This window comes from Telmatherina bonti (genome assembly GCF_933228915.1).
Source record: "Telmatherina bonti genome assembly, chromosome: 12".
Lineage (NCBI taxonomy): Eukaryota > Metazoa > Chordata > Actinopteri > Atheriniformes > Telmatherinidae > Telmatherina > Telmatherina bonti.
In genome coordinates this window covers 23,314,171-23,339,991 of record NC_136610.1, presented here as the reverse complement: position 1 = coordinate 23,339,991, position 25,821 = coordinate 23,314,171, and the positions used below count along the sequence as shown (strand labels likewise).

Below are 25,821 nucleotides of genomic sequence, written 5' to 3'. Positions count from 1 at the left end.
TAACTAAAGCTAAAACTGGTACGACTCCCATTAGCTGCTCAATGTCACTGAAATGTCCGTTATCTTGTAAATAAAAAAGCATAGTGGTACATAAGCAACTAAATTAATGCGCACACAGGGACATGGATTATTTGGATGAGGTTCTTTCAGCTCGCCCACTAACCGGTGACACCTTGCTAGTCTATGCAGTACAAGGAGCAACTTCATTGAAGAGACTTGTTTTTTGCAAGCTGTATCTTCTACTGTTGCATTACCCATGCCTGCATATGCTGACGCCAACAAGTCTGCCAAGGACATCTTCAAAGGCCTGGTAAAGCTTGATGTCGAGACATTTCAGCTGGTGGATTGTATCTGAAAACATCTGGATCCTCTAAGACTGATACCAACAGAGCTGCCGGCAGCTTAGAAAGTACGTACAAGCGGGCATAATATGGCTCAACCTTCTCCAAAATCCACAGCGCCATTGTTGTTGGTTATGAGGGATAGCTTGCTGTTTACTAAATTAACTTTGACACTTCCAAATCCAAAATGACCCAAAGCAACTTTGCAACTGGGTTCAAAACAGGACACTTTCAGCTACATATCTAATGTCAATGATGGAGCTGAGTTTGGTGGGTCTATTTACTAGACGGTGAATGACAACATAAGTACCACGCTGGAAACAAATTATGATGTTGTCCTTAGGATCGCCTTTTTATCACTTGATTTCAGAAATCAATCAATCTTTGAGATTCCAGTCAACTTGGCATGGACTGCTGGTAGCAAAGCACCAAGGAATATAAGAAAAATGTCTGTCCAACTCAAACTGGTGGCAGATACATCTTGGAGAGATGGAATCAAAGGCTACATCAACAAACAAAAGTACCATTCATGTTGATGCTTTTGTCACTGGTAAATTCCACCTTTTTGTTACTTTTTACATTGTAGCTGCAGGAATCAGGAGATGGTTGTTAGCACATTATTTATAAATCCTGTCATTGTTCCTTTTTATCACTGCCATAATAATTTGATCAATACAATCCCTTGGTTTGTCAGCAACTCTGTGTGGCTTCATTGTGATAATGCCAGATTCTTTTCTTTGTGAAAACATTGTGGATTTGTGTGGTGAGTGTTGTAATACTTTTTTCTTTGATTTAATTTTCTTTTCTTTATTCATGATAATCTGATATTTTCCTGCAATTTAATGCCATTCCTACTTCATACCATCTAAAATACTTAAAATGTGTTGTTTTTCTCATTTTTAAATACTGCTGCAACCTTTCTCCATATCTTCAGAAGGACACTTATGTTGTGGTTTGTGTTGACGATTAAAGTTTGGGATTTTCTGGAGCAACTACACACGACCTTTCCTTAAACTTGGCAGTTTTAGGGTCTCTCAAAGATGAATCTGTAAGTCTGAGAGACACCTGCAGTCATAGTCGACTAATCAAGAATTAGTCTGTGTTATTTCTGTGATAACAGACAACAAGGAGGCACACAAGTTACTTACAGTAATGTCAATGACTCCACCTAGAACCTGCTTTGCTGTTCTGGGTGGAGTCAGAGCCAACAGGAAGTCATGGAGGTACATAATGTACCTGATCTAGACAGACAACAGCTCGAGGTTGCTGATTTGATCCCTGGTTTTCCTCGTCCATATGCTGGAGTGCTCTTGGAAAAGAAGTTCACTTTTCCACCCACTGTGCTCACTGTGTGTGCTTGATAAAGAAAAATGCTTAAAAAAAAAATGCAGTGTGTGTAACTGGGTGACTTAGTCTTGGAGTGAAAAGGATTGGAAGTGATGAATAGCAGCAGACCAAACAAGAAGATATGTAAAGAGTTAACTGAACTTACATACATTAAATCTGAAGAAATATCAGAATTGCTTGTTGAACACAGATTCATACAGACGTGGCTGTGATGATAACAGTAATCAGTCAGCTATGTCTTCTCCCTTGTTGAATGTCTTTAGCAATGCCAATTTTCCATGATTCAGGCAAGTCTGCCGCTGTAACCCCGAAGAGGGCAGCTATACCTGATAGAATGATAGAACTTCCCCAGTACGATTCCCAGCCCATCCATGTTTCGACAAGTATTCTGGTAAAACACTAAACTGGAGATCCTATGTCCTGGTAGCCGATGGCCAGTGTCCTGCAGGTTTTAGAAGTTTCCCTGCTGCACCAGATGTGATTCAGACTAAGTGCAGGGCTGGATGTGAAGCTCTGCATAAGTCTGTAAATTATCCCCTGATTTCAAACAAGTGTGTTGCAGCAGAGAAACTTCAAAAACCTGCCGGACACCGGCCCTCGAGGACTAGGACCAAGGATCCCGGTACTAAACCTTACACTGCTCCCGATGCATTTATGCTTGGTGCCCATGAAATAGGAGGAGTCTCTTAAACACTTCTTGTTTGGTGTGAGACTCATTAGCTGGATTTTTTCATATCATTACATACAATTAGGATTAGGTTTAGAGGTAGATTCGAGCCAATCACATCTAATTAGTGAGAAACAACCGCTTTGACTGAGGAATGGCCATACTGTCTCCTGCAGAGACTCTTTACTACTCCATGTGGATTAAGAAAGATTATTAATTACAACAATAAGGAATCAAATAAAAAGGACAAAAAGTTACAATACCAGTATTAGTGGGCAGTGCTCTGGGCAACTGAGAGGATTTCATTTGTTAATAAAGATTATGATATGATCTGAAAGTATCAGGATATCTGCAAAATGAACAGTTTTGTATAAACTTCCTGGAAGAAAAAAACTCATTTAGAAAAATATAACAACTATAAAACTCACGAGCAGCCTTGGGTGGAACATTTTTGCAATAATTTTGTTGCTGTTTCACAAATAAATGATTAATTTCTTCTATTACAGAGCGTTGGCACATTGCCTCGTGTCTGGAGTCCATTTTGTGTCCTACTGTGTCTATAATTTCCAATTCATTTTCTATATTACAGCATTGCAAGCCAGACAAGGCCTGACCAAACACGCTGTAAAACAACATAAACAGAGAGGGTTCAATTAAAGGCAAACTCCCATTTCCTCTGGTGAATGCTGCTACTTAATATGCATGCCTGAAAACCCTCACAATCTTAATCATTTACAATATTTTTTTGTGCTTAATGAACACAGTAGAGGTACATGTGGGCAGAATATAAAGAAGTGCCTCGACGGTCTGACTTTGTGGTCTTGCATCAAACATCAAGGCTTGTTGTCATCTGTGGTGAGACATGTAATGTTTTATGTGTATTTGTTGTGCTCACAGAAGGCTGATGGCATCAGTTGACTGGTATTGCTACAAAGCCTCTCGAGACGCACTAACAAAAACATTGACAACACCCTCTGTTAGAGGAGATTCGTACGGAGACAGAGTGATAGGAAAAAGGAGTGGGAGGAGATCAGTAACGTTAAAAAAAAAAAAGGAAGCAGGGAGGTGAACTCAGAGCATGCAAACAACTGATTGGAAAGTTTCCGCTCTCCTCCAATCATCCCCATCTCTCCCGCCATCCTTCTCTGCTCCTCATCTATTCCATGATTTTGTCTTTTCTTCTCTCGTTATTTCTCTGGGGAAAAATGTGTGTGCATATGTGTTTGTATGTGTGTGCGCTTTTTGTGTTAGTCCCGCAAGGAGCCAATTAAAGCGCAGACTTGGCCATGAGCAGGAGAGCCAGAGCTTGGGAGAGCGTGCTTAAACATATTTGTGTGTCATTGTGTGTTTTCTCAATGCACCTTTTCCTCACGCTCACCAGAAAACAAAAACAACAGCTGTGAAAGAAATAATACCTGGAGGAAATGGTAGGGGAAAAATTGCCAATCATGCAGACACAAACACACTCACAAGCACACACAGATATAGATGCTCACCTTGTCAGGATGGGCATCAAGAAACTCCCTCACAGTTGCCAACACTTCGTGCACAGCCTGTTCCGATGGATAACCTACACAAACACACAACATCAAAAATGTCCACACGATTTGCCAGAACAGCTGCGGTGACAGATCTGTGTTTTTATGTGAGTCTCACTCTTCTGCTGTGTGTTTCCAGACAGGTGTGTGTGTTTCTCCTTCCTCTACTCTAACACTTAAAGCTCTGTGTTTTCTCACTTTGTTTCATCTCAACCCATCTAAGCCGGCGAGATGCCATCACAACACACTTGTTGGTTACAAGGAGACAGATGGAGAAGGACTGCAGTGCTTCTTGTCAGTTGCTGAACCCTTTCTCTTCTGGAAATGCTCTGAAAAGGCATCCTTTGCGTAAAATGCTGAGTTCAAACACAAACAGCGCGATCATCCAGACATTGTTCTGTACATCATAAAAGCTGAGTGCGTTACCAGACAAATACAAGAGGACGCAAATTTACACTGAAGGAATTTTTGTTAGGATGACTGATATTTTATTTAAGTATCTACGTCCATGCATTAAATATTTCAGAACCAGTCATGGGCTTGTTTTCACTCAGCGTTGTGCGAATGTGAGCTGGATCCAGATCTGGTCATACCACACTTCTGGTAACATTTATATGTATTTGACTGTAGAATGACCTAGTGTTGAAATGATTGCCCTCCAATGATTATCTGGACCCAGATCTGGATAAAGTATTTATTTTATTCAGTGTGTCAGAGGTACACAGGCATAAACTCCTTTAGTTCGGGGTTTTGAGTGACATTTTACATTTCCTGTTAATAGGAACAAGATGTTACATTACACGATAAAAACTGCCTCTCATATAGTTCTTTGTTAAAATATTTCACCCAACTCACAAAACTCTTTAAAAATAGTCCTCACAGTTGCATAGAAACAGGAAATTACATTAACTAGGGACTTGTCCACTAACACACCACACACCATCTTCCTGCTGTATGTAAAATAACATCGATTCCTGTTTTCCTGTGTTTTGTTTATTGCTGTTGCATTGTGCATCTCTTTCACGGTATGATGTTGACTAAATCAATGAATAAAAAAAAAGGATGCTGTAATTTGCCCTCATTCGACAATGAAAACAATGAAAAAATTAAGACTGAGTTTAATTTATCTCTAAGCAGCTGCTGCTTTTCCATAAAGAAAAAACAGCAGCTGCATGAGCTGGGCTGACTGACCAAAGAGGAACGTGCATGAAGCTTTCCCTGCGCTTGTCCACGCTGTTAAATGACTGCTTCAGTCTGCTGAAACCAAAAGTTCAGCTTTTTAGGAAACACTGGAGACATATAGCTGTGCATGTTTGAGTCTTGGTTGATGACTCTCTTGTACTGCCTTGTACCGTTTACTATGTGAATAAATCCTCTCGCTGGGTTTCATCTGCAGGATCCGGCAGTGACCAGCTTTTGCATTTGCGAATCATCATATAATTAAATCTAAGATTTTAGGTAAAAACACTGAAGAATAAGAACGTGAAAACGGCTTTCGAGAGACAGCAAGAACATTTACAAGAACCAAACAAAAAAACAAAAAAACAATCCTTAAAGGGGTTTTGGTGACCTATATTTTGTGTACCTTGTGTGTGTAGTAAGATCCAAACTATTGTTTTTTGTTTTTTTTGCCACATACAAATTTGATTCACATTCTTTCGTTTCCAATTGCATTTCCGAAGAGGCAAAAGCTGCTTATGTGGGCTAAGATTACGTAACTTTTCATTACACTCCAAAAATCCTGACCTATAAAACTCCAAAGAGGAAATAAATGGGATGACGATGAGAAACAGGTGCAACAGGAAACAGAAGACAAACCAAGTTAATCAGGACTTTGTTCTTTTCCCCATGCTGCAGAGGTGTGAACAAGTGGTCCTCCCACCAGAACCAACCCAGGATGTGTTTAGGCTTTGTCCTTTTCCCCTCTTCTCTGCCAGCATGAAAGGGATTACAGTCAATCTGACACAATCTCCAACCTAATCTATATTAATCTGCCGGTCATAATCCAAGGCGTTAATCTGAGAACCACCTCCAGGTTGGAGGATATAATGTGGCGAGTGGCACAGATTTGCTTCGCATTCTGGTTAAACAGACAGCAACAGAAACAAGCATGTGATGGAGAACTCAACCGAGAAACGAAGCACTAAAATATGATCACAAAAATGGACGAAAATGTCATACATTTGCTCTTATCTGAGGAGGAAACACACACACACACACACACACACACACACACACACACACACACACACACACACACACAGATACTGACCGTAGATTCCAGTAGAGATGCAAGGGAAGGCCTGCAAAGCACAGAAAAAAATTAACCAGTTGTTCATAGTCTGTTGCTGTGAGAGCAAAACAGTGAGAGCACATATAGACACACTCACACACCCACACACAGACACATTTGCATGTTAAACTCTTATGAGGTCAGTCCCTGACATTATGAATTATTGAAGCTCTTACCCTGACTGTAATTATAAATGCTTTCAGACTGAAGGAATCACTTCATAGTTCCTGCAACCGCTGGAGTAGTTTCCCTCTTCTTGTAGTTTATAAAACTGCTTTTATAAGGTTGTTTTTAGCTCCCACACTAGAGTAAGATCTGACCCATTAAGAGCCATCAGTGAAGTAGCTCTAAAGTGTTTGAGCAAAACAACATAATACTGAACATGGTCCAGATGGTGTGTGTCTATAGTGATAGGCTAAACGTTGGGACAGCTGAGATCTCTTTGGGCCCTGTGAGTTTTGTTTTTGTTTACTTGAATATATATTTTGCATTGATGGCCTCAAATTGGAGACAGCTGGCCAGGGTCTCCATACACTATAAAGGTCCTTTCCTGGGTGGAGCCTGTCCCATCTAATCTCGAGGGTCTGGCCCTTTAACTTGTTATAACTTGTTATCTTTTTTGTTCAGCATTTATGTTGTTTCAGTTGGTTAATAAAATAAGTTTCCTACATCAGTTCTCTCACATCTTTCCTCATTTTTTACGAGGCGACCAGAACAACACACAAGTGTAATATAAAAACTCAGCTGGAACAAGTGAACATCTTTAAGCTGACCTGCTTAAAACAGAGGAATGGAGCAACAGTGGTGCCGTCATTTTATTGAGCCTATGTGATGGAGACATTACAAGAGGACTTTCACTCACCTACCAGCTGCTGACTGGCCTTAAGTCTTTAAAAAAATGGAAAGAAAAGTCCAGTTTCTTTAATATATGGTTAATTTTTAGCCTTTTAACAAAATTTAACAAAAGATTGTGTTAATTTTTTTTTTCAGCTGGGATATTTACCACTTATTATCATGCAATATATGAAAACTCTTCTAGTGCCATTTCCTGTTTGATGGTATGGATTAGGGGACAAAAGACAAGACATAAAATTATACCTGATATTGCATAAACTGTGTGTATCAGATAAGATATGTTTGGCTTTATAGGGTTAATACTTTGCTTTCCAAAGTGCTTTGTAAAAGCTTAAAACAGTAAAGCCAAGCATGACGTCTATTATAAAACAGGAAATGATTACACTTTTTGAGCCTTGGAAGCTTTGCAGGCAAACTACGAAACAGAATTACCAAGTTTGTTTGGTTTTTTTTTTTTTACAAGTAATAATCTCCTCTCATGTGTATCATTTTGTTCGGAATTTTTTTAATAGCAGCATCAACAATAGTTTTTTTTTCCCCAAAAAGTTTAATTGCCTGAATAATATAGAAAATGAACTTACAGATTACTGCATGTAAGCCATTATACTATTCTTTTTTAATTTCACATGTTTTTTTTTCTTTATTTGGTGCATAAAACTGTGTCAAAATAATAAGTTCAACAATACATAATCATAATTACAGCTGAATCAACAAAGCATTATAATGATGGGGCAAAGAACCTGATGTGCAGAATATATATAGATTTGTATTTTCTTTGCTCTTTTGGCTTGAGGTGTTTCTTTTCTTTTTTTGGACAATGACTGGGTATTTTTCAAATGGCAAAACTATCCCTGTCCCCCAATAGTAAAGTATCCTTTACTCGCCTTTGTTTCAAAACATTCCTTGATCCATGCGGCGACCTGGGTTATGTTGCTAACAGACAAAAAGCCAAAAAGCAATGCTGCCAACTACATGACATCTGTCTGGATGGAAGTAATAATAATTTAAATATTGTGGATGTTCTTAGGATCTCTATTTTCAGAGACGCTACACAAACTCCACAGAGAAGACGAATAGTGTCATGCTGGTTAAGCACAGAAAGCTGCATAAAATTGGATTTTCACTGTGCTGCAATGAGTTTCCCAAACACAACAGGTTAAAAAAAAACTATTGGTAAACAGATGTTTACACAACAACATATTATAAAAATGTCTATTCTCAAGATTACCAGTAAGAGCCAGTCACCTGCAGCTCCACAGGTTTTCTTTCACCTGGATGTTCACAGGTGGTTGTTGTGGAGCCTGAACTGTAGTATCCAGATTCTGTATCCTTCTAATTCCTCTCTCAGCTTTCAGATGTCTATTTTCATTGATGGACATTTTTCATGTTAACATTCGTCATTTCCAAAATCGGCTGCCTTAAAAGTAAATATTTTTCTTCTCCTCCTTTGCCTAATTCTTAAGTTTAACTTACTTCTGAATTTGGCTGAGTTTTTGTGAAATAAATGATAAAACTGCTTAAGAGGTTTTCCATATCATGTTATATTTACATCTCTTAAGGACAGTGAAAGAAATGTGTGCTTTCTTTTTACTTAATTTTAAACACATTCAATTTTTTTCATCCATTTCTTCCAGGCTACAAATGAATGTTTTCAGAAACCTCTTATTACTTACCACTTATTTCTAGTTGACCAAAGCAAACACGAGGCTGTAGCTGTCAAAAACTAGCCACATTAAAAAAGATTAATCCAAAGCCAGGTTTTTTTCACTAGATTTTCTCTCTTAGTGAGAAATCTTATAAAAAGATACCAGCATGAGTCAAACAGAGGGGTTTTCCGACTCAGTGTATTAAATGCATCAGCTGGATCCTGGAACATGTGTTTCCTTATCACTTAGCTTGCAGCTGCTTTAAAAGTATGACCAGCGGGAGAAGTAGCAAAGAGCCCCAACTTCTTCCATTTTCATAAGAGCATTGTATAGTCTTGTTTAAAAGTATTGTTTTAAATTAGATTTGACAAATCTTTCCAGTATTTCCAGGATCTTAGGTGACATTTAATATTAACGTCACGGTAAAATCTGAGACTGATGAAGTGGAGCTACAAGTAGATGAATGAATATATCTATTAAATCCAATTACAAACACAACATGTATTCTGTTCTGTTCATTAAAACTAAACTATACCAGTAATGATGAAAATTACTGAGATGTGACAACCCAACACACACTTAATGCATTAAACCATTTCAACACAGACATTTGTAAGGGTAAAATCTGCTTGTAGCTTCAAATCAATAAGATCCATGTTTGGTAGAAAAACAGCTACTGGTCCCGATGTGAGGCAAGCCACCAGGAACACGGCAGGTTCTCAGCCTGCTGTCTAACATAGCTGCCCAGGCAGATGTGAGGATGCCCTCTTCTCTCCTGCTTTGCTCATTTATCGTGACTGCTGAGATTTCACAAACAGTGAAGGTCCCTGAAGACTGAATATAAACAGCTTAATTTAGAGCTCGGGCACTGACTGCTGCAATTGTAGGTTTAATAAGACAAACAAACAAAACAATACGCGAATTCACTTCTAGAAAACCTGAAAAAGCTGGTTTCCTTCTATTACAGCACTGCTCTGTTACTTTGGTGTTTTTCTTTGACTCTAACATTTTGTTCTCAGTGAAACTTCCGCCTGGTGAGTTTTTATAAACTCAACACTGCTACCTCTTTTTTCTCTTCCCCAGTCTATCTCAGCATGACTGCGGTTTCCTTTGAAAAAAGAAATCTGCATGCCCCCAATCTTTTCTACTAAGCTCAAGCTTTCTTGTAACCATAAAATTTTGTCAATCAGTCATGACTGCAGTGCTTCTTTCTTTCCTCTCATCAATGCATCTTTTTCTGTGGGTCAGTTTTCCATGATTCCCTTCATTTTAGCCAGACTTGTCAAACAGCCATGCCCCTCTCTCCTCCATCCCTGTTTGTCCACAGCTTCCATAAACTGTTCAGGTTCATTTTGTCTGTCCGTTCTCACCACAGAACGAGCAGCATTTTCAGCAGCAGTTTGCAGGCTGTTCTTGTAGCATGACCTCAGAGCTCTCCTCTCCTCCTCCCCGACTCCTCCATGTGCAATTGGTCCCACAGTGTGGATCACATCTGCAGAGATGGATGAGAAGACACAGTTCATGACGCAGAGTTAGAGGTACAAAGCTGTGTAACCATATTTTATAATGGAACCAATGTCTTTCCTTTTAATTATAAAAACTACATTGTTGACTTTTAATTTAAAAAAAAAAAAAAAAAAAATCCTTTAAAGCATGCTTTAAATTCTGGTTTCCCGAATGTTGTTTGTCACTGCTTACCTTCTGTGCTAAAATGCATAAATATACATGGCTCTCCTATTAACACAAGCTAAAAATACTCAGATTTGTTCTGATTTGATCTCATCTTATCTATTATAAAAGCACACATGAACAAGTCTTTATGTTTGCTGGATTAATTCTGATTATGTGACATATGGAAGCTGAAAATCCTATTTATATCATAAATACTATTAACAAAAATAAATAAATAAATACTACCAAGAAAAGTTGGATTTTACTGGAAAGCTCCAACAGATCTAAAAGATGTTACACATAAGCCAAAATCCCTTGTTTAGTGTCGCTTAACCCAAGCAGAGCAAAGGTCTGGGTGAACACTAAAAAATGACAAAAGACTGACCTCCTATCATCTTTTTCCAAGAATTTTTTTTAGAATCATGAATTTAAATAAAAATAACAGGACAAGTACTGAGGAAATTATACCCGAGTGTCCAGGATAAGATTAGAAATATACTTTTACATCTCGGTTGATTATATAAAAAAGAAAAAAGATAGAAAAAGGCTCTAAAGGGATAGATAGTGTTATCAGTGGCTGCTCACTCTCACTTTCCTGTCCTCATATTTGTCACAACCACAGTTAGAAAGATTAGATTAAAATAGTCAAACGTTGCAGGTGGAAAGAACTGTGCATAGACGATAACACAGGAAACACTGGACCTCCTTCCTTCAGTGTTTAGAGAATTTAAACAGCTCTTGTCATGGCTGCTACTTGCATATTTCTGGGTTGTTTCACTCTGTTGGAAATGCTGGGCAGAAACAGACAATCAGACAGGACCCACAGTGCTTGTCATATCACCAACTCTGCAGCTGCAATACATTCACAGGACAAGAATTTGTCCACAAGAGCAGAGGGTCAAAAACAACAATGGTGGCAATGAGCAACTGCAAGCAAGGTGCTTAACAGCCCACACAAAATAAATTGTATTGTGGAAATTCAGATTAAAGTCTTTGAAGAGTGAAGAGAAACAAAACCCCTCAATTTCCCAAAGTAACAGCAGGCAAAAAATAATCCAAACCAGGAAACAAAAACAAGCTATATGTAAAGGCAAATGTGCCACTGCCAGTCTCATCTCAGCCTGACATGGACACACAACATGTTGTTTCAAATGTTGCACCACTCTGGAGTCAGAAGAATCCTGGTAGATGTGATCAAACATTTTGATACCTTTGATATGTAGGATCTTTGTACTAACATACATAAAACAGGAGTAAATAATCAAACAGTGACTCAGGACCTCTACAAGCATCATCCAGATTGGGTAGAATAATGTACTTTCCTGTTACAAAGAAAGTTTTTTCTTCTGTTTTTTACACTTTAATGTGTAAAAAAACAGAATGGAGAGTGTTGCTGTTATATGTGTGTTTTAACACACTCTGCCAGTCACTTTGCCTGATTGAACTCTGTGATAAAGACATTCTGTTCTAATAAAATATTCACCACTAACAGAACAATCTCTGCATCCTGAAGGCTGCAAAGCTGCATGGCGTTCCTGTGGCATATGGGGGCAGTCCAGGATGTCATTCTGTATGTGATTTACAGGTTTGGATTGTGCAACTTTGTTTAATTTTTTTTATTTTGCCATCAGTCTTTTTAGCCATGAAACATTGAACAACCAAACTTCATAAAATTCCCAGCCTAACATGTGAAACTGTCCACTTCTGAAGAAAAGCATGAACACAGAAAACTCCTAATCTGGAGTAATCAGCATCTCTTAATCTGCAACAACGCCTCTGTCTTTTTATGACAAACTATTCTACCACTGTGTTCAGTTTCTGATCATCTGCAAGAGAATCGGTCTTTGTCTCCTCCTTTCCAGGAAAAAAGAACACACTTGTAAAAAAAAAAAAAAAAACAGGCCTTCACATTTGTGCTGGAGGTCAGCTTTTCCTTGTAAGCATATTAAGTGAAAGGCAGGCAGTGTTTTTTATATTTCACAAGGATATGGTTCTGATTTAACAGACTGACTTTGATCATCAGAAAAACATACAAATCTAAGTGACTGAATAAAAAGTGAATGAATTCAAGTATACTGAGCTAAAGACGAGGCTGAGTCAGGAACACAGAGGGCTGCCATTGAGATGCTTCAACTGGCCTGAACAGCTGTATACAGACATCACCACACATTCTGATGAGACACAGCAGGCTGCTCTCGGTGTGAATCCCATCGCTGTCATAAAACCTGGCTAAACCACTGCTCATGAAAACACACACAAAAAAGAAAAAAGTTACATGCTGATATATTTTTTTTAAACATTATATGGAAAAACAATGATAGTTTTCAGCCAAAGATCAACCTCAGGAGGGTTTTCTCTTTGACAAGTCTAAAATAAATCATCAACTTACTTCTAGACAGCTGACATCTGATCTGTTACTCTCTCTTTTTTGTTTTTTTAAGAAATAAAGGGCAACACGATCAGTCAGTCCAAGAAAAACGATCTTATTCTGTTTGACATAACAGGAGAAACTGGCTCCTCTTTCTCTCCCCCAAACTCTATGATGCAATAAACAGACAAGGGAAAAGAGCTTGGCTCATCAGATGTCAGCATAATTTGACTATGGTATTAAATATATGATGTGGACTTGAGACAAACGCAGTGGTTAAAATGAGCTGCAGTTGACTCAGTTTCCGTTTGGTTTTAATCATAGACCGTATATGAAAGATGGACGGAGCCTCCAGCGGTGAAAAGTGAAGCCTATGCTGAAGTGCCAAAAATTGCAGTTCTCCTCTCATCCACTAGGGGCTGGCTCCAAAACAGAGCAAATCCCCATAGACTCCCATGTTAAAAAACTTAACAGCAGAAATAAACATGTTCACAGCCTGGTACAAAAAAACATTTTATGTTTAATAAATCAAGTTTACTTTCATGACAACTGTGGGGGGGGGAGTGATTTTTTTCCTAACTCCTCCATTTAGAACTAATTTTAGCTCACCACCTAACCAGCTCACCTCCGTTAGCTGGTTAGCTCCTGTTAGCTCCTGTTAGCTCTTAGCTACAGGCAGGTTGGCGTTCGCTAGATGTCAATCATCCACAACACACTGACAGCCCCCCTCTCAACTCTAACTCCTTGACCATTTTTGTATTTTCTGGGATAGTCGACATGCGTGACATTGCCAAGATGGCGATGGTAGAAACCTCCCACCGAGCTTCAGTCAGCTCTTCTGAAACCTATGGGTGACGTCACGGAGGCTACGTCCATCTTTTTACAGTCTATGGTTTTAATAGAAAGTCAATTGCTTGATTTGTTTTCTCTACATTTCTTGTTTTAGTCTTCCTGTCTTGGCATTAATAATATGTCTAAAACACATCTCTGTCCATCAAATTATTTTGAAAAATTTTTATTTTCATGAAAATATTCCCCTGACCTCAAAAGAAATCTTATGTATAACCTAGACCATTTTTTAATATGCACACCATCTATGAATATGTAAATCAGCCCATCCTTTATCTCCGACAGCTCCCTAGCTGCAGCTGTCTCAGCTGGGTTAACACACTCGACCCCCTTGCTTCAGTTATACGGCTTATCTGTGATATTATGATCAGGTTTCAATATCATAACCGATCTGATGATGTCATCGGCTCTGACAAGTCCCACTTTACGTTTGCAGCAATGATTCTTTAGAGTTGTTTGATAAAAATGTTTGCCAGCTGAATTTGTGTGACTGTTTTCATTACGCTGAAACTTAGAAGGTGGAGACGCTCAGCTGTAATGTAGACTACTTGGTTTTTTTTAAACTCATGACATGTTTCCTGTAGAAGAAAATATGTTGTGGCACTAATGTTTGTAACTTGAAAAGTAATTTAAAGGAGTGTTTGAAAACTGCATTTTTTTCCTTATTTTTGTTGTAACATTATGTAAGTCTTTCTACATTTAAAATAAAACAACTCCCTTTAAAGGATAAAAGTACTGCTCTGCACACACATCTGTTCATACTAATATTCTCTTTTACAGGTATTTTAGTCTTGTATCATTCCTACGTTTGACACCAACTTGTAAAATAGGTAGATTCCTGTAAGATTTCTCAGATATAAATTATCAAAACAGTCACCATGTCACAATACAAGCAATCCGACTGTAGTCGAACACGAGCGTTTGAACCAATCCGTGTCCTAGTTAGATAGCTTGATGCACAGGAGAGTGCACTTAAATAAAAATGTTATTGTCAGTTGTTTGGTCACATTTAGAGCAAAGTGTTGTCAGAGCTGATAAAAGCTTGAAATCGTTTATGGCTTTCTTTCAATCCTTCGCTCTATGCCACATCCCAGTTTAAACCCTGCAGACACACAGATCTTAGGAGAGAGAATTTTGAGAGTAGATGACAAACACAAAGCTGAGACCTGAGTAACATCACTGAAATGAATCCTGCATATAAGTTTAATATTTAATTTCTCTTTGATTTTTTTTTCTCTTAAGAGCTACATTTATAAATCAGAGACAAAAACGTACGTTAACATTATAAACTGGGATTCAGTTGAGATGAGAGGAAGGCAGTTTCTCAGGAGATTATTACAGGAAGTCAGCCTAAAATAAAAGAATAAAAACCTCATACACAGAGATCTGCAGCGTCTTGGAAAAACACCCAAAGACAAGATATGAACTTGAATTTTCCTTTCCTCTGGGAAGTATCTGGTACTGTTCTGAAATGCTCTGTAGTTTGCTCGATTTGCCTCACACCTTTGTCAAAAAGCACCCGGTTTTAAACTTTATTTAGGTCACAAACTGTACCTCCAATAATTACATGTTAGAAACCATTTGTCCTTCATCTTCTGTGGTTTGGCAAAGCTGCATAAAAAGATACTTGATGCTTGAGATTCAAATATATGTTTCTAGTTTCAATTCTTCCATTAAAGGTCAGCATCTGAATGGAGTAATTTGGGGTAGATGTGCTTTATAAACACAAGGGACACAAAGTAAGCAGCAGCATGTTGACTAAGTCATTCGGGTTGATGGAAATACTTCTCCTTGTGGCCGCCATGCTGAGGAAACAGCAGCTTTACATAGCAGAAGCATGAGCCACTGAGGTTGCTGATGAAGGGAAGACAGGTACTACTGGGGAAAAACACACTTCTGCCTTTGAGCTGTTTGCCAGTGACAAGTGATATCCAGTTAGAGAGAAAGAGAGAGAGAGTTGCTATGGCAACATTTATCACTGACTGCTGGAAAGAGATCTGCGCCCATCTCGGCCCAGTTTGTTTGTTTATGGCTGATACCGGTAGTTTTGCTCTGTGTTTTACATAAACTGACGCAGACATTGTACATATGCCGGCAAAATCAATAAATACAGTGATGATGTAAGTAACAGGAATAATATATTACAGTAAACATCTACATTTAAGGTCAGGGACTTGGAGCAGGATGAGTGACTCAGAGCGGTACCTCCAGATCCAGCTGTGGGATTTAATCAAACTGTTTGGTTTTCACAGAGAAGCATCTTTATGAGACAGGTCAGCCAAGGGGAAAGTTATGTAGCCTGAAAGCAGAGATGATCTACGCTGAAGCTTGGTCATGCTGACAAAGTTATACAAAGTTATACAAAGTTAGAACCAACGTAAAATCTTCATTTCTATTAAAGTCACTTAACTATCAAAGAATTTCTCTTTTGCACTTTGGCCTCCAGGTTTGACAGCAGCTTCTGGGACCTGAATGTTGCTAAGACCCAGACGATGTGTTTGAGAGACAGCAAGAGGAGGGGGCACAGGGCCCATGCTCACCTTCATGCCAATCAGCATGAAGGGCCAGGATGTGAACCAAGTCACTCATTTCAATTGTCTTGGAACAATAGTGGATGATCAGCAGCCAGCGCACTTTGACCACGGTCTACAAATCATTAACTCAGAGTGCTTTAGCAAATAATTTGGTGTCGCAGTTTGAAAACCTTTCAGTGAAACAAAAGAGGAAACTGGTGCAAATTGTTAATCAGGCAAGTAAAAAACAAGCAAGGAGGCAAGAGCTGTCTCTTCATTCTGCTGCCATCAGGACACACACTGATACTGGATACACATCTCTTTTAAATGTTAGAATATTTCTGCCTCGCTGCTTTTTAAAAAAAATTTTTTTATTCGTGGTTATTCACTGTCTGTATTTATCTTTTTTATCATCTTTCATGTTTTTGTGTTGTACAGTTTCCAGATGCAAAGACAAATTTCTATTCTCAGCATCAGCTGGATCATAAACAAGTCTTTTTACTTCTTTTTTTTTTTTCAGAAAAGAAACATAATAATAAAGGATTCTGAGTTTTACTTTCTTGTAAAGTCTTGAGCCTGCAGCCTGATGAGTATTTATTTTTACACATTTCACATAATTTTCTTTTGTTACATTTACTGAACTCACACATCAGTTTAGGTGAAACATCAGCTTTTCTCTGTATGGACGTCTCAGTGCTTCCGTTGTCATAGGTGTGTTCTTAAAAGGCTGCAGGCTAAAAACAATTCAGCATTCAGTGAACTGTAGCTTGATCAGTTTGTTTATTTTTATTTTTGCAGATGATTCTCCAAAACACTAACAAGATCTCTGGGAAAATACATAACCTAAATCTTCCTTTGAGTCACGTTCTCTGAATTATTAGGCTTTATACACATGTCGGCGTGATATTAGTCTGGGTTTAGATAATCAGCTGTTTTCACACATCATTGCAATTTTTGATAGTATTAACTTCTTGTCTGTTCAAGATGCACCCTGCCTCTTAGTCGACAACAACTGGGATAGTCCCAGCGGCTATCAAGCGAAGTCCTGCTTTGTCCACTTCGTACATAGCAATAGAAGTGCTGCATGAGTGTGTATGAATGGGTGAATGTGGCATGTTGGGTAAAAGTGTTTTGAGTTGTCAATATATGACAAAAAATCACGATGTAAGTACAATGTTATGACAGAAGTTAATTATATGTGTTCATGTGCACTTGTTTGCACAGACGATAATAAGTATAAGGATTCATGCATGTCTGTCTGCTCAGAACTGGAGGCCTGACCTCACTTTTGAAAGGTTCAAGCAAAAACTAATTTGTAGTGAAAAAATGTATTTCTAAATGCGAAATATGAAGAGTGTAATGATAAGTAAAATGAAGAAAAACATTAAAACAACCGTGTGTCATGGAAAAAGTCAGACTGCAAAGCACAGAGGAGGCCCTGCAGAAGGTGTTTAAATCCAACCCTCTGTGGACTAGAGGCCATTAGGCAGAAAGATTCGACACAGTGTTGGGACTGAAATTTGATCTTGTGATCTTATTTCAGAATCACACATTGATAACTGAAGCATGAAATGTGCTCCTCTGGCCATTTCTCCAATACCTTCTACAAGCTTATTTGTTGTTAGAAATTGTTGTAGTTGTATGTATCGACATGGAAATTCTGCCAGCTAACCACAATCAATGGAGGACATTTGGTTTGTGATGTTGGACCTCCTCATTACACAGCAGCTGTGGAACAGAGCTCAGTCTGACCAAAACTATTGCAAGCTGGGGTTTTTTTGGTTTGGTTTTTTTGTTTGTTTGTTTGTTTTTGTTTTTTAATAACCAAGTATTTGAAATGCAAAGCTGAAAGACAAAAACTCTTGGGAAATATGTTGACTTAAATCTCAACCTCAATCTAAAAACCACTCTGTTAAATCCCCTTTGGGACAACATCAATTCTGCCCATCGTTTCTGAGAAACTACCCACTGCTTAGTATCTGTCCACCTGAAGCTGTGAAGACAACATTTACTGCTAGTTGATATGCAATTTTAATGAATTAAAATAGACAACTGTGTAAAAAAACAACAACAAACAAACAAAAAACATTTTATCTGGTAATTTACACATGCTGAAAACCTGAAAGATTCCAATGACTGAAATGTGAGAAACTAAACATTTGACATATTAAAAATAAAAAATGACTAAACGGACTGTAAAAAAAATCCCAGTGACTGAGTTACTATTGAGACTTAAAACATTTTCTAACAAACTGAAACCTAATGATTTAGTTCAGTTTTCCTTTTCATATCTGAATATTTTAAAAGTACCTACTGTGACCTTGAATGGTAAAAGATTAGAGAAGATTTCTGTAGTTCATGCTCAGAGGTCAGAGGTCAGCACAGTTATGTTTCCCAGACAGTTTTATCAGCTTCAACTTCTGCATGTTTCCTTTATGTTCATGAAAGAAAAGGAAAAAAAATTCTCCACATCAACTGACTTTAAGTTGCAGTATAATTTAGCGTGGGGGGCCTGTCCCATTTCAGAGACAATACAGGATAATCTTATAAATATGTTAGAAAACATTTGACTATTAACAAAACCAGTGAAAACCAAGCAAAAAAACTGATTTTCACCTGATTGATATTAAAACTTCCTGTAGCTTTGTTTTGGTCTTGACCAACTCCTCAGTAAAGACCTTCATGTTTTTACTGAGGAGTAAAACCTCTGACCACTTGCTCGCACCGAGGAGCAGGTCAAATGACTCCATGTGTCTCTATTCATCAGTGATAGACAAAACCCTCACATGAACATGCTTATTTTCTCACTTTTTCTGGTGCAATGGTGCCATCATGAAGACCTGATGCATCACGTCGAGTTAGAAAAGCTGAAGTAAACAAATTAAAAAGTTATATGAGTGCCCCCCCCTGTGTTTTGTTGCACTTTCTTTATGTAAGACATGTTTCATGACAATAAGTAAATAAATAAATATAATGATCTAATGAAACTGATCAGAGAGAAGCAGTTGAAGTGCAAAACAACAAACTGAAATGGCCTAAAATGCTTAAGCAACCATTGCTATATGGTTTGTAATAATCTAACATTTATAACAAACGCAAAGCTACAAAGTATAGTTAAGCATGTACGCTGCAGTATGTGTCAGGTTTGTTCTATTTACTTGAGTGGTTGTTAACTATGTGAGACTAAGGCGCCCTTCCAGAAAGATATCTAAAACTTAAACAGCAGCAACAACAACCTCCTGAACCCTGAAAACATGGCAGCGTTTTGAAGAATAGAAACTAGTGGAGGGTAACATAATAAAAACTTGAGGACAACGACATCAATTACAAAACCCTCAGATAACAGAAAGGAGAAGCTTTAAATGTGCTCGTGTGCCTTTGGCTTTTATGGGTCAACATAATCCTGAGAAGTGTCCTGTGCTCAGCACCACATTTTTCCTTTCTCTACCCTTTTGTTTTGACATGCTTAACACCACATTCTTCCTCCAATCACAAAACAGACGAGGAAGAAAATTTTGCAACAGCAACTTATGAAAAAGCAATGCTCTGTTGCCTCAGTGTTACCCTGAAACCAGATGTGTGCTGATAAAAGTCTAAGGCGCTTCTTTAGATTTAAAGAAACATGTCTGAACAATGTGGCAGTCTATCAAACTTCTCATTGATGAAGAAGAGTAAAGTCCCAAAGAAATCACTTAGCTTTTGAATACGAACCCACAAAGAAAGAATACTAAGTGATACTGTCAAAACCTGTTTGATAATGATACTCCTATTAGACATCAATATCTCCTATAGCCCAGGTTATCAAATGTTTATGCCTCATAACATCCTTCATGCTGCATGAACCATGAGGAAGATATCCTGTAGATTGACAGAAGAGATGTTTATTGATGGCTTCTTCAGTTCAGTGGTTTAAAAAGTCTCCAATTCAGTTTTTCCAGGCTGTTGTAATGAAACATGTTAATGTCCGAAGAGCTCATGTTAGTGACAAATCACTGCCACAGATTCTCTGCAGCAACGATCGGCTGAAATGTGTCATGGTGCCAATTTAGACAAACATCTTTAATCTGTAATGGGAAGCTCTCCCTTGATGACCCTGATAACTTCGACCAATCTCTCCTCTCAATCCACACTCCAAATGTCAGCTCAGAGTCCAGGCTGATGTTCAGTCCATGGTAATTCTCCACCAGACTCTGCTAGCACCATTTCCAATTAAACACCTGCTGTAGTGGCACATCATCAACAACACACTCTCAATCAGACCATGATGTGCTGCGAGAGTTGCAAAAATTGACACTTTAACTATTTTAACAATTAATTGGATCCATTTCTTAAAAGTAAGTGTCTAAACATCTGAGAGGAACAGAAACACATTAGCAGTAATCAAATATATCTGTGAAGACTTCATGACATTACTGATGTTAAGGTTGATTTTTGTGCTAGTCATGATTACAGTTCTGCAAACAGTGGAAGTTACTTTACATTCAGAAAATACTGCATTAATGTCTGTAATAAAAAGTTAAAAACTATATGACTGTTCATTTCCTCCAGAGCGAATCATCTGCTTCCATTGAACCTTTCCTCAGCATCGTCTTCTCACACACAAACTAACCTTATGACCTGCTCTAAATCTCATTTTTTATTTTTCTCTCTGTCGCTGTAAGTCCAAATATCAGCATTAGATATATATTCACAATCTGTCCTTTCTGCATGCCCAAATTATATCAGTCTGACATTGTCTCCAAAATATCCAACATGCTGACCCTCAAGTAAAAGTTTTGTTAAATTACTGATGTCAAAGAAAATTAAATCTTTGTTAATTCTTAGAAAACTTAATGTCTATTTAAGTAAGAGCAACAAGGCACGGCGGGTTGTGAAAGATTAAAAATGAATTCATAGCATGAAGAGAAATTCTCTGGGACAGATGAATTCTCAGCTCATTAGAGACAAAAATGAAAAAAGATAACCTCACATCCTCCCTGTTTTAGCTTCTTCTCACTGGCTCCCTGAAAGTGTTACAATTGATTTTAAGATTACTTATCGATCACTGGCCAACTCTGCTCAAAGCTGAAAACTGAAGGGAAACAAGGTGTCTACATTTACATCACCCGAGGCGAAGCCAAGCCCGATGTAAACAGATTTTTATTTCCTTTAACATTTACTTTAACATCATTTTTTAAACTTAAATAACTGCATCATGTTTAATATTTGTCATTTTTAATAATTGTGATTTAAATTTGCCACGCTGTGACTGAATTATCCTTTAAATGTAATTGTTGAATTGTTTTGTAAAACACTGAAGCATTTAGACGGTAAATTCAGACAAAAATACTTGTTTCAAACTGCTAATTTAAGAGCTGACAAAACAGTGAATCACTACAGTGATTCATCGCTCAGTAGGCAGTTTATAGTCTACAAAAAGGCAACAGATGACTGTTTAAATACCGGCAGAAAGCAATCTGAACATCCATATGAACTGAAATACACAGAAGCTCAAACACTAACACACACACACACACACACACACACACACACACGTTTAACATCCGGTCAGCACTGCAGTCATGCATAAAGAAGTGGAGAAACACAAAGGTGCACAATGAAATATCATAATCCCACAGTTTGGAAAATATTTGTTCTCCGAGTGTTTATCCAGGAGTCGCGCCGTTGTTTATGTTGTCATATTTGTGTTTACTCTCCACTCGGTCTGCATTACGCCAGGAGTCAAGTAGGCAAGAGTGTGTGCTGAGGAATTGTTTCGCAGTGTTAATGCATCAACAGTGACCAGGTTCACAACTCAGCTCAGTGTGTGTGTGTAAAAATAAATGTGAGGTTTTGGATTGACATTTAGCAGATGACATGCAGATGAATGACCAGCAACTGACCCATCGTTGAACTGAACCAGCACAATACACACACACACACACACACACACACACACACACACACACACACACACACACACACACACACACACACACACACACACACACACACACACACACACACACAGTTGCTTACAAAACCCATTCCAGCTGAGGCTGAGTCTGTAATTGCCACGGCGATTTTTCCTCATTGCAGAACCAATCATCTGTTTTATTCATCTGCTGCCTCTTTTCTCCTCCATCCATCCTTCTGTTGTCCTTTTTTGTCACCCTCCTCCTCTCTGTTTTACCATTACCTCATCCAGTCATCCCACCTTCACCTTCTCCTCCTTAGTTTTCTCCTTTTTTCTCCTCTCCTTTACTCCACCTCACATCTTTCCCTCTTTTCTTCTGTAATTTTTCCCGCCTTTGTCTGCGTCACCCTTCTGTTATCATCTTAACCTCTTTACCACTATATTCTTGTTTCTTCCTTCCTCCCTTTTATTAGAAATTCTCCTCACCCCACTTTTCCAGCAGTCCTCCTCTCCCTCTCTCTTTCGCTCTCCCTCCGTCACCTGAGGTAGACAGTTCTGTCAGGAGTCGGCCTTATTTACTGCCTCTCTTCACTCCTGTTTACATTATCGATCGGCAGGGTTGCTTTAGTTCCACCATACATCAACATCCCCCTCCTCCTTGTCCTCCTCTTCCTCCTTCTCCCCACCCCAGTATTATGGCTACTGGCTCACATTACCCTGAAACACAGACAGGGTGGGAAAGATGGGAGGAGGGTGGGAAGCTAGCAGAGCATGTTAGGATGTTTTAGGGTTTTATGCTTGAAGGAGACAGTGTGTAGGATAGTGTGAGAGAGCAGGTGAGGAGAAGTGTTAAAAGGATGAGTCTTCTGAAAGTGAGTGTGGCTGACAGTAAATGTGTCCGTGTGTTACGTATTTGATATGCTGAAAACATACACAGTTGCCACATGTGACTGTGCAGTGATGTTATTTACCTTCAGTAACAGATGAGGGATTCTGCATCTACTTTCTGTCATTCTAAAAATATTTGGACACCAAAACATTAGAAACATTTGTATTCAAATGCTGCAGTCATTCACCTAGAATCTATTTTCCACACAACTGTGGGTCTTAGCTGCAGATGTGTTGAGTTCAGCCTCGGAGGTCGTCTGCACTGCGCGGTTGTGTTCAAAGCTCATGTTAAACAAAAGTAGTGAGAGAAAATATCACATTCTGGAAGTAATAACGTGTTTGAAGGACAGCTGCCTGAAGGAAAGTGCAGCTTCTCTTCTGAAAAGTAGGAAATCATGCTGGAGTAGATGGAACCCAAGTAGACCAATCAAATGACACATCAGAACAGGTTTTTACAAACTGATGTAATTTTCCAGTCCTGATCTGTTTCTTGATTAATGAGGAGAAAACCACAGACCAGCTCCTTCATGCTGATTTTGCACAAACACTTTTACTGCATAGCAAAACAGCAACGATCACAGCAACAGATGCAAACAGTGCAAAAATACTGTTAGAGTGTAATGGAAAAGCGTTGCCATCTTGCTAAAGGTTGATTATTTTTTAGTTGTTGTAATATCAACAAGAAGACACTGACTGACATCCTAAGGTGTCAGCACATGATAAAAGAACAAATTAGCATATTCTGTGCAGGAATGTCAGCTAGTAATGTGAATTAATTGTGCTTATTACTTTGTTGCTGGCCCATCGTGTTTTTTGTCTATTGTTATACACACGTGCTTTTCTTTTACTTTAGCAATGAAAAATTATTTCTAAAAAGCCTGAACAGCAAATTTGATTAGATCTTTGCTTTGTGTGATGACTGAGCAAAGCTACAGTCAGGTGACATGGATGTCATACATGAAGTTGTCACTGCGGACATTGGGAGGGCAGGCTAGCTGGTGTGGATGTATCCTGAAAGAAGATTTTCTCACTTTTCTTTGTTGCTCTGAGCCAAAGCAAACGTTTACTGTATAACATCAGTTCCAATATATTTGGGATTGTGAGTATAACCTAAAAAATAACAATTAAAAATAATGATTTGCAAATTATTTTTATATATTCTATATATTCAATGGAATACACCCCAAAGACAGATACTTACTGTTTTAACTGATTAACTTTTTTTGCATATTGTCACTCATTTTGAATTTGATACCTGCAACACATTTAAAAAAAAAAAAAAAAAAGTGGGACAGAGGCAACAAAAAACTGGGAAAGTTGAGGAAAACACGTGTTTCTGCACATTTTTAAACATCAGTTGAAGCGGATTCAGCAGGTTCATTGGAAACAGGTGTGTGTCTAAAATGAGCATCCCCAAAAGGTTCAGTTGTTCCCCAGCAAGGATGTGGCAAGGTCCATCCCTTTGTGAACAACTGCATGAGCAAACAGAGGCAGTTTAAGAATGTTTCTCAACATACAGTTGTAAAGAATTAGGGATTTCATCATCTAAGTCCATAATATCGTCATAAGATTCAGAGAATCTGGACAAATCCAACACTGAGATGCCATGACTTTCGATGCATTAAAAACCTCCCTCACTGTATAAAGGATATTACCAGATGGGCTCATCTACAAAAGCAAGTTAAAACTCTACCATGCAAAGCAAAAGCCATGCATCAACAACACCCAGAAACGCTGTCTGCTTCTTTGGGCCTGAGCTTATCTGAGATGGACTGATGCAAAGTGGAAAATTGTGCTGTGGTCTGATGAGTCCTCGTTTCAAATTGTTTTAGAAAATCATGGACGTTGTGTCCTCCTGGCCAAAGAGGTAAAAGTATATCTGGATTATTATGAGCGCAAAGATCAAATGCCAACATCTGTGATGGTATGGGGGTGTGTTTGTGCCCATGGCATGTGTAACTTGCACATCAATGAAAGCCCCATCAATGCTGACAGGTACATACAGGTTTTGGAGAAACATGTTCTGCATCCAAGTGAAGTCTTTTTGCCTTTTTCAGGTGATGTCTCTGCTTATTTCACCAAGATAATGCCAAGCCACGTTCTGCATGTGTTACAGCAGCGTGGCTTCATAGTTAAAGACGTGTCTCCCGCTGAAAACCTGTGGTGTATTATATATAAGTGGAAAGTACAACAGCAGCGATCCCAGACTGTTGAGCAACTGAAGTTGTACAATCAAGCAAGAAGCGGAAGGAACTCCAAATAAAAATGAGGGAATACTTGCAAAAACAACTTTAGTTTGACCATTAAATATCTAGTCTCTGTAGTGTATTCAGTTGAATACAGGTTTTGCAAAGCATTTGCAAATCACAGAATTCAGGGTTTATTTACATTTTATACGGCGCCCCAGTTTCATTGTTATTGGGGTTGTATATTCAGCAATTCACACTGGCATGAATACATATAGAGTTATCACAAAAAAACCCTGAAAGAATAAGCTTTCACCCGGGTTGGACAGCTTCTCTAACTCATGTTTTGTTGACAGAACTTACAAACTTCCTTAGCATGGCTTATGGTGGTATTACAATAAACTTTTTGTATGTTTAATTCACGGCTTACCACAGCAAATAATTTGCCTCCATCTAACCCTATCATCTGTGTCTTCTTACACCAAGTCCGTGTCCTCATCACTGCATCCATAAGCTCGTTGGTCTTCTTTTAGGCCCTCCAGCATGGTAGCTTATACCTTAGCATCTTTCTACTGATATATTCACTATGCTCAAACCATCTTAGTCTGGCCTCTCTAACTTCTCTCCAAAACACACAACTTTAATATTTAGGCACAGAATCAGCGCTTAAGAAAACTGGCCTGTGGCTAACTTCATATTCATAAAGTTAGTCACAATCCAGCAAAGCACAGCATGATATTAATGAAGTAGTTCTAATTCTAGT

The 25,821-nt window shown here is 38.5% G+C and overlaps 1 protein-coding gene across 3 annotated transcripts in view; it reads right to left on the bottom strand.

The window, feature by feature from the left end:
* Nucleotides 1–25,821, bottom strand: part of macrod1 (mono-ADP ribosylhydrolase 1) — a 139,954-nt gene that overhangs the window by 10,540 nt on the left and 103,593 nt on the right. For all 3 annotated transcript variants that reach the window (XR_013771533.1, XM_079250611.1, XM_079250612.1), the window contains exons 6-8: nucleotides 10,058–10,179; nucleotides 6,166–6,196; nucleotides 3,852–3,925 (exon numbers count right to left, since the gene is read on the bottom strand). Coding sequence is in view for 2 of the 3 variants with exons in the window: in XM_079250611.1 (XP_079106737.1) it covers nucleotides 3,852–3,925; nucleotides 6,166–6,196; nucleotides 10,058–10,179 (227 nt within the window). In the remaining variant the exon portion in view is untranslated. The remainder of the gene's footprint in view (nucleotides 1–3,851; nucleotides 3,926–6,165; nucleotides 6,197–10,057; nucleotides 10,180–25,821) is intronic.